Genomic DNA, 10,364 nt, shown 5'->3' with positions numbered 1-10,364 from the left:
ATTTTAATCTCCCATTTTACATAAGAACCCATATGTAGTTTGGGCAATGGATGGAGGAGAGAGAGAAATGCATTCGCAACCACCTCTGTCTGTACTGCGGCTAGTCAAAAATTCTCCAATGGTCTGAATTCTCCCAAAAAAACTGTCTCACCTCTGTTCCCAGATTGTTCACTTCCTCAACATAGGAGGAAACCAAAACTCTTCAACTCTCAGACTTGCCTGAAACCTTCACCACTCGGACCTGCTTCCAAACTTCCACCTCATAGACCCAGTGACTGTGCTATTGACCTTATCCCCGAAGCAATACTGCTCAAGGGCAGAGTCTTCCCTCTCTCACAACCACAATCAGAAACCATGAAAACTAACATAACCCTCAAATTCCATTACCCACTGCCTCTAGTTCCAACCGCCCTCAAACAACTGCACAAAGCCAATTATTTCTCCAACTTATATCTGAGGGCTTACAACCTAATCAGCATTCGAGAAGGGAAGAATGAAAGACTCTACCTCATCTGGGCACTATGAACAACGGGTTATGCTGTTCAGAATAGCAAACAGTCCTTTTGTGAGTCACCGTTTATATTGACGACATCCTGATTTACATCCTGAGGACAGCACTTGAACCAGTTTGGACACCCGCCAGTGAAAAAGCTTTCCTTCATCTTACTGCATTATCCCAGTCTGGACCTGGAATTCATGGTAGAGGTGGACAGCTCCAATACAGGGATTGGAGCGATGCTCTCACAATAGTAATCGACCTAAACTATTCCATGTGCCTCTCTTTCTCACAAGCTAAATTAGTCTGAGAGAAATTATGATGTGGGGACAGAGAGCTTTTGGCCATGAAGGTCGCTTTTGAGGAGTTGGTGACATTAGTTGGAGTGGTGAAACTCATGCTAACTGACCATCGCAAAATGGGATATAAAAGGTCACCCAAATGCGTAGCAACCCCAGACAAGCTAAATGGTCTCTTTTTCCTTTGCCCCTATGAGACAGAGTAATGCAATAAGTCTACAACTCAGCCTGTGCTGGACACCCAGGTATCAGCACTACCATTCAACTCCCCTTTAACCATTTCTGGTGGCCATCTCTACAGTCAGACATCACTAAATTTGTTCAGAATGGTAATATGCGCAATATCTACAAAATCAGACTGGAGCCGCTTTTTGCTTTGGACCAAATATGCTCAAAAAACCCTCCAGAAACCAGCCACCAGACAAAGCCCCTTTCAATGTGTTCTTGGCTTTTAACCCCCTCTATTTCCCTGGTCAGGAGAGACATCACAACAAGTTACTTGCAGTCAATCACTGGCTACAGAGAAGCTAGCAGACAGATTTCTATTTCAGAACATGTTCCAACTTCGCTTCTGGACAGTGGGTGTAGCTCTCCTCCAGAAACCTTTGGTTTTGACTTCCCTGCAAGAAACTTAGTCCCTGGTACGTGAGTCCATTCAAAATACAAATAACCTCAGTATCTTTTAGCTTAACATTACCTGCAAACTATCGTATCTCACCCACTTTCCATATCTCTAAGCCCGCCAGTGGTCCGAGAGGATGGATCATCGACATCAACTCTTATCATCATCAACAGCGAGGAGGCCTATCATCTTAGACTCGCAATGCCATGGCAGGGTGCTACAATACCTCATTGACTGGGAGTGGTATGGACCCAAAGAAAGATCTTGGGTAAGCTTCCAGGACATTGTCAATCCTGCTTTAATTGCTGAGTTTCATTTGAACCACCCGGCAAACCAGCTCCAAAGCCCAGTGGAAGAGCTCGGCATCCAGTCTGTACTCACTTCAGGAGCCGCTTGCAGGAAAGGGGACTAACCTAAGACTAATCAACATCAGGTGTCTCCCATTACCCACCCTTTAAAAGCTATACTTGTACTCTCAGTATTTGTGAAGTCTTGTTTGGCCTGTCTGACATTTTTGAATGTTTCTACGTTTCTACTGTGTTTGATTCTACCGTGTATGATCCTGGATTGCCCTTTCTTGTTTGATTCTCTACTGCATGCCCTACTTACCTTGACTGTTATTTATCTACCAGTTCTTGATTGCCTCAACCCTTGCCTGGTAAACGATTTGTCTCTTGATGTTTACGACGCTGATGATCGACCCATGCTTGTCTGTTATTCTGATTCCATAAAACTGCAAATGGATCCGATCACTTCTGACTCCTTGTTACAGCATGTTAATGCATGTAAATATTTTGAAGATATACTGTACGTCTGTGTCTTTATATATGCATAATATATATACAAAGTTCACATATATATCTATATCTATATCTATATCTATATCTATATCTATATATGTTTATCATAGAAACAAAAACTTTCTAATGCGATTAGTCGTGATTAATCGTTGCCCAGTATTAATTATTTTACAACTGAATTTTATAGTGTTATAGACAACAAATAAAGTTTATGCAATAGTAGATTTGAAAAGACAGACCATTTTTAGTATATATATATATATATATATATATATATATATATATATATATATATATATATATATATATATATATATATATATATATATATATATATAAGCAAACATTGCTAGACAGGTAATGAAAAACTTCTAATTATCGCTTAGAACTAATATTCGACTGACATTTTCTAAGAACATGTAACAGAACAATGTGTTTAAAGACAATAAACATATAATATGATAATTTGATTTGTTCCGCTTGTTGTTTATAAATTCTAAATTCTACTACAGTGAGTCAGGGAACTTACCAATGACCAAATTCACAAGCTCGGAACATAGAGAGCTGATTAAGATGCACTCAATGTATTTTCTTATATTAAAATATATAGCAAAAATATATCATATACATTTGTGTTATTTATAAAATTTATCTTGTAGAAAATACCAATCTATCCCATTTCTTTCCAGCAAGTGATCATCATGGACCAAAATGCAACCAATTCAACTGAAGGACCTTGTGGCTTGTCTGAAATGCCAGCACGTTTGTTCTTCATATGTATATACTCAGTGATTTGTGTGGCAAGCCTGGTGCTCAACAGCATTACAGCATATGTGTACTTTTGTAAAGTTAAAAATCAATCCAGCATTACAATCTATATGAGGAATCTGGTTATAGCCGACTTGTTTGTGTGCCTGTGTTTGATATTACGCATTGCTAAATATGCTAAAACTTCAATGGAAATTCAGCATATTTACTGTAGCTTTGGTGCTCCAGCTTCCTACATCAACATGTACTCCAGTATTCTTTTCATGGGCTACATCGCTGCAAACAGGTATGGATGTTTATCCTTTTCTGGTAAATTCACTGAATTTGTGACAGCCTAAATGTAACATTTTTGAGTGACAAAAAAATGTATGCCATGAAATAATGTTAATGTTAATTCTGTAAAATAAGTATGAATTGCTCAAAAAAATGATTCACATTTCATAATACCCCAAAATCATAGTTCCCATCTGTCAATCACTACGAGTTATGTTGTGACGACAGACTGAGGTCTTGCTTGGATTCCAAAATGCCAATACATGATCCAGCCCCCCTCGGGATGGATGCGCAACGTAGCTGGCCTTGGGCTCTATGCAAGTATGCGTCTTCCCAAGTGAGCATATTTGCACAGACATGCTGGAACAGATCTTTGGAAAATCCATGTGTGACTCCTGTACGAGAAGTAATAGACTTGAGCTAGCCTATGAACTGATGTCTGTTCGCAAACTGGTGTTCTTCTTGCCGAAATGACCCCCAAAGATGAATGATTGAAGTAATGCTTTCTTTCCTGCAAGAAAGGTTGTAACTTAGGCTGTCAGCCTCCACCTTGAACTTATATGTGGCTGCAATTGCAGCCCATCACAATACAGTGGACAGCAGGTCATTGGGAAAGCAATCTCATTGTGAGGTTCCAGAGGGGAGGTTCCAGGAGATGAATCACTTTTAGGTCACCCCTAGTGCCCTCCTGGGACCTTTCCATCATCCTGGCTGGGCTTCAAAGGGGTCCCTTTGGGCCTCTGGAGTAAGTTGAGCTGCATTTCCTGTCTGCGCCAAACCACGCTCACTTCAAGTGGGCCAGGGACCTCTAAGCCTTTTTTATTGTAAAGTGCTTTGTGCACAGCCTGGTCGACTCTCATGTTGTCCTGAGACTCTGACCTGGATACATGCCCAAGGTTCCCATCACACCTTTTCATGACCAAGTGATAACCCTGCAAGTACTGCCCCTGGAGAAGGCAGACTCAGCCTTGCATTATTGTGTCCTATTAGAACACTACAAGTCTATGTGGACTGCACCTGGAGCTTAAGATGTAAACGGAAGGCTGTTTCCAGGCAAAGGTTGGCTCACTGGATAGTGGATGCCATCGCTTTGTCGTACCAGGCCCAAGGTAAATTGTGCTCCCTGAGGGTGAGGGCTCACTCCACTTGGAGTGTTGCCTCCTCTTTGCATTGGCGCATGGCAGCTCTCTGGCAGACATTTACAAAGCTGAAGGGTGGGTGAAACAAAACACCTTTATGAGATTTTACAGCCTCTACATCCAGTTTCTTCTCATGTGTTGGTTAACAGTTAATTGGTGGGAAAAACTGGCTGGTGTAATATTTGCTGCACCATCCCCCTCCCCCTCACAGATGTGAGCACCTGTTTCCTCCTCCAGCATGTTCCCCACATGGTGAACTGAGTGACTCCAGCACCCTCAGCAGTCATACTCGACTCAGCAGTCCTTTGCCAGGCCCAGTAAAGCATTGCTTGCCTAGGTCTTCAATCAGACCCTGTAATTGGCTGAGTGTCCACATGGCTGAGAGTAATCCCATATGTGTGTTCTTCCACAATATGGCTTCCCCTTTGGTAAACCTGTGTCTACCCACTGACCCATTGAACTGGAAGTTAAGTGCTGGGCGTCGGTCAAAGGGGAGAACTGACCCCAACTGAGTCTGGTTTCTCCCAAGGTTTTTTTTCCATTCTGTATGCATGGGGTTTTGTTTCCTTGCCGCTGTCGCCTCTGGCTTGCTTGGTTGGGGACCCTTAACTTCTAGTGATTATCGTTGAATTGACTACAGAGACCGTCTCTGCATTTAATAAGAAATTGGTCACTCTGTCATTATACATCCCTGTCATTATACATCCCTGTCATTATACATCCCTGTCATTATACATCCCTGTCACTATACTGTACAGTGCTTTGATGCAACCTGTGTTGTTAAAAGCACTATATAAATAAAAAGAAAAATGAAAAAAAAAAAATGACAGACTGCATTCTCTGTCTCTGCTGTCAGTTGCTCTTCAGAGATGTTTTGTCCACTTGCCACAACCTCAAATCGTGGCTGAGTGCCAGGGACCAGTTCTCAGTTTTTATAATAAGTGGTTGCATCTGATGCCTATTTATACCCATTTGATGGGGAGGGGCACAGGATGCCAAATTTCATTGGTGTTTTCTCATCAGAGTAAATCAGGACTTCAAGCAACACCCCAGTCTGTCGTCATGGCATAACATCTCTGTTCCCTCAATCAGGGAACGAGGGTTATATACGTAACTGAGGCGTTCATCCTCATGCACAAAATGTTAATACAAAACATCAGGCACTTCAATAAATTATTAATAATTATTAACTTACGATCTATTTGTTTTCAAATCAACATCATTTGAATATCATAATACTGTTTTTTGTCAAAAAACAAAATGCATAATAGTCTATTACCTGGAAAACCCTCACCTCAGATGATTTGACAACATTTATTATTAGTTTGGGGATAATGCATCACGTGTAATGCAAGTTATATAACCAGACAATTGATAAGTAAGATAGTGTGTAAGAGAAATACTGAGCATGACAAGGCAAATAAACGAGTACAAATATTAAAATACTGACTCTAAGAGGCTTGAACAAGAACTTCTATATATTGGATAGCTTCCTGGATAGATCCAAGTAATACTTTTTTTTAACAAAGCAAAAAAGGATTGAATAAAAAATAAGTGACAAAAAGACAAAATTGCCACATTTTAGTTTTATTATTGTTTTATGTGCATTGATAAAACATATACATTAAACACATAGTTGCTTTGGATAAACGTGTCTGTTTGGTTAAAAGCTTATTGAAACAATCAGCAACAAGTACAAGTCAAACGGCATTGGTTCCTAAGGATGGTCATAGTTCTATATGACATATTATTTCTCCAAATTCTATGATGCATTGCTCTCTTTTTCAGGTACATGAAGATCACGCGGCCACTGGAGACTCACACTCTGCAAAGTGTTCGTTCGACACGCTGCATCTGCATTGTGACCTGGGCAACTCTGCTGTGCTCAAATTGTGCTTACATTGTTCTTTTTGTCATGGCTGATAAACAAACTTCTGCCCACAGTGGTTTCGACTGTGACAGCTTTCATAACAGCTTACTCAAACAGATCTACTTGGCCTTGCAGATCATTTGCTTTCCATTGTTTTTGCTTGTGCTGGTATCCTGATTGTTTTCTACTGGTTGAACGTGCAGAAGCTTCGTCAAGCTCAGCGCACAATGCCAGATCAGCCCGGCAATGCTAAGCTCAGCAGGTCAAAGCGTAACATGCAAGTTCTGATGGTGGTTTTCTGTGTGTGTTTTGTACCGTATCATCTGGTGAGACTGCCATATGTGCTCATCAAACCCCTACTGCGGGACTGCAGAGCTGAGCAGGTTTTCTACATCCTGAAGGAGCTGACCGTCCTGCTCGCTGTACTAAATGCCTGCTTGGATCCACTTATTTACTTTGTCTTTTGCAAGACCTTCAGAGCACACCTTAAACTTCAAAGATTCTGCAACTCAGAATGAGATAAAGAGCTCACGTTGTTCCAGAGTATCTTTCTTCAGCTAAACAGAATTGAAAATATTTTGAAAAAAGCGGGTAACCCAATAGTTTGTGGTAGCCTTTGACTTCTACCTTGTTCACGTTTGCAACAACTTGAGGGTGAGTTAATGACAGATGTTTTTTTTATTTTTTTCTGAGTGAATTATCCATTTAACAATATATATCTGTATTCAAAAAAGATTTTCTAAATACTTTATTATCATGTTCTTCAGATTCTTTAGAGAATGATCTAAAGATCTAAATGATCCTATATTTCCCTTTTTTCTTTTCTTCTTTACTTTTCTACACAAACCACTGTGTTACAATGCCTCATATTCCACAACTCAGCATGGGGTGAGAGAGGAAACCATCTTAAATTGTGCTTGACAAAACACAACATCCATATTTATGTCCACTTTGAACTCCCATTGAATCCTCAGATAGGGATATCTGACAGAGATAATAATAAATTTGTAAATGGGAATGTGATCTCCGTTCTTTTTTACTGTAATTTATTTGATTGAATTTTAATGTATTTGTTTTGTAAACTGTTTTTTTAAAGAATTTGAATTCATAGTTACACGAAGTTGTCATATGTAAATTTGTTTCTTTTTACTATAAGTACGTTGCACTTTAAATTCAAATCAGACATGCTATTGTACATCTGTTATCGTTTTTGATCAAATTATTGTAATCTTGCTGGATAAAATGTAGTTATATTCATTGTTGCGTCATGATTTCCAGGGAAATGTTTGTTCATTCTTCAGTGTAATTTTTACGAATATGAATGTGCTGACAATAAAGCTCTTGAGACAAAGTTGATGCTTTATTGAAACTCTATTGCCTCCAATGAGCAATGAAAGAGCAATCAGATTGTCCCATGCTGTTTGTGTACAGAGTACATGAGTGGTAGGAAACTCCTGCAGTGCTGAGCAAGTGTTAACCCACGAGACAAACCCAGCTACTCTTCAGTTCCTGTATCAATGTCAACACCCCCTTCCTCTGAAATATCATGTGAGGCTCATCTCAACACGCTTCTTCTTATTCTGTATCATGATACAAGCTGACACAACTCTTCAAGTAAGTTTCTTTGTTTTACGGAAAACATTGCTATAATGTTATCATAAGTTTTTCTAATATCTGGATATGTGATGGAATTACTTTGAGGTATTTACATTGCACCATGTTATTTCTAAAGTTATTTAATAGTGATTTAATTAAAATCTGGAAATAACAAAGCACAAAAAGATAGAATGTTGGAGATTGTATTGTATTTCATTGAATGTGCAACTGTAGTGTATTAATAAAAATCAAATGTGTATACTACTTGTGGATAATATTACCAAAATACTTTAGTGCACTTTATAATCATGTCAAATGAAATTTTATCATTGCTTTAATATTTTTTTCATGCTTTAACAAAGTAGACATACTTTGATCTAACTGTGTAAAATGCTTAATTATAATTTTTACTTTTTTGTGTTATTCCATACTGCATATAAAAGTTAATTTGTTGTAAAAGTAAACGGCAACTACAACATTAAAAATGTGTAATTTTATAGTTTAAATACAATATACAGTACAAGTATATTTAATACGTTTAACACAATTAACTGTATTGTTAAAAGCGCTATATAAATAAAGGTGACTTGACTACATATTTTGCAAAAGATTTGTATTGTTTCTTCAGAGAGAGTCGAATGTAGAAACAAAAGCATAAAAAGTGCAAGGACTATACAAAGATGTGGATTGAAAGCGGCATAATACTTTTTTAACATTTATTTCTGAACATCAGCAAAAATAAGAAATAAAACTCTAGCAGAAGTTGCAACACTGAACCATGTCACAATATTTCATGATATCATCAAAGCTAAAAAAAAATATTTTTCCGTTTTAGATATGGATGACATCAATACTACACAGACAGAATCAAAAAACAGCACGAACGTCAGCAGCGTGTTCACACATCAGGTTCTTCCTGTGCTCTACACCATCATCTGCCTTTGCGCTTTTATCCTCAACGGACTCGCCGCTTGGATCTTCTTCAGGGTTCCCACCTCCTCGGCCTTAGTAGTTTACCTCAAAAACATGGTGGTGGCGGACATCTTGATGTTGTTTAGCTACCCGTGGCGTGTAGTGGGCGATCTCGGTTATGGCGGCACGCAACTGAAGCTGATAGTTTGCCGCTACACAGCTGTGCTTTTCTACCTCAGCATGTACACAGGAATAACCTTCATGAGCCTCATCAGCTTGGAACGCTACTTCAAAATCGTACGCAGCACGTCCAGCGTGTCTTCATTTCTGCAGCGTGTTTCGGTTGCGAAGGCTCTCGCTCTGCTAACTTGGGGCGTCATGATGTTCTTCAATCTGCCGAACGCCATATTAACCAACCAGCCAATGCCTAAGGTTTTCTCCTGCTTGGCTCTAAAGAGCAACCTGGGTCGGAGCTGGCACGAGATGTCAGCTCACTTCAATGTTGGAATCTTCTGGGTGGCGTTCCTGTTGATGGTGTTTTGCTACACCTCCATCGCTTGTCACGTATACCGCTCTTACAAACGTGTGCAGCAAGACAGCAGTGAGGCAGGACGGCGGTCAAATCGAAGCATCTTTAGCTTGCTGGCTGTTTTTATCTTCTGTTTTGTTCCGTACCACGTCTGTCGCGTGCCCTACACGCTTAGCCAAAGGCACAAGGATGACTTTAGCACCTACAACCGTTTTATTCTCTTTCAGGTCAAAGAAGCTACCCTCTTCCTTTCTGCCCTTAATGTGTGTTTGGATCCTGTCATCTACTTTTTCATGTGCAGGACATTCAGAGAATCGCTGTTGCAGAAAATATCATCTGTAAACCGTGAAAACAGGCGGCCTTCTATAGGCACTGGGCTCAGTATCAGCAATCTGTAATGACTGCGTGAAACTAGCATTAGCCACTTGCAAGATTTAATAGATATTTAGATGTTAAACCACATATCTGGTTGTGGTTACCTTGCATGTGAAAGGCGCAGCATAAAGAGATGGAACGGAAGAAGGTCACAATGAAGTGTTTTCCAAAACCCCAAAAAAACAATGTCAACTACAGCTCTCAGAACTGTTTACTGAAGAAAAGTCAACCTTTAACTGGAGAGTTCACCTATAAATAGAAATTCATCCCTCACCTCATTTTTACTTATATGCCATTGAAGAACCAGTTCTGATTCCCAGATGAACATTTTATAGTGCAGTTCTAAAAGAAGCTGTTTTTCTTTTGGTGAAGAACATTTTAAAACCTTTTCCTCCCTTTGTGTAATATAGACGTTCCAAGGATGTTAAAAGTTCATCGTAGAAACACAGATGTGTACTTCCTTCAAAGAAAAGGCAATCTCAAGGACTATTCAAGGCACTCTTTTCTGTACATTAAAAGTGAATGAGAACGGAGAGTGTCAACTTCCAAAATTACAAAGCAGCAAAAAAATTAAATTAATTCTTCACGCGACAACAAAACAGTCTAAAACATAAGTCTTTAATTAGATTTAATTAGCCTCTATGACCATTTACACTTGGTGAAAATAGCTGCTGCCTTTTTAGAA

The 10,364-nt window shown here is 39.3% G+C and overlaps 1 protein-coding gene and 1 pseudogene across 1 annotated transcript; both read left to right on the top strand.

The window, feature by feature from the left end:
* Positions 1–791: 791 nt before the first annotated feature.
* Positions 792–7,629, top strand: LOC122359513 (annotated as a pseudogene).
* A 107-nt stretch (positions 7,630–7,736) lies between these two features.
* On the top strand, positions 7,737–9,841 carry LOC122359514 (P2Y purinoceptor 14-like). The gene is made up of 2 exons (XM_043259844.1): positions 7,737–7,881; positions 8,699–9,841. Exon 2 carries the CDS (start codon positions 8,701–8,703, stop codon positions 9,700–9,702), a length of 1,002 nt encoding a protein of 333 aa, XP_043115779.1. The 5' UTR covers positions 7,737–7,881; positions 8,699–8,700; the 3' UTR covers positions 9,703–9,841.
* Positions 9,842–10,364: the final 523 nt, after the last annotated feature.

The sequence above is a fragment of the Puntigrus tetrazona genome, chromosome 15 (genome assembly GCF_018831695.1).
Source record: "Puntigrus tetrazona isolate hp1 chromosome 15, ASM1883169v1, whole genome shotgun sequence".
In the NCBI taxonomy this organism is placed as follows: Eukaryota; Metazoa; Chordata; class Actinopteri; order Cypriniformes; family Cyprinidae; genus Puntigrus; species Puntigrus tetrazona.
This window is presented reverse-complemented; position numbering and strand designations above follow the sequence as displayed.

Bases quoted from the DNA above. Each gene is read 5' to 3' on its own strand.
- LOC122359514 (XM_043259844.1), top strand. From the start codon at position 8,701: ATGGATGACATCAATACTACACAGACAGAATCAAAAAACAGCACGAAC.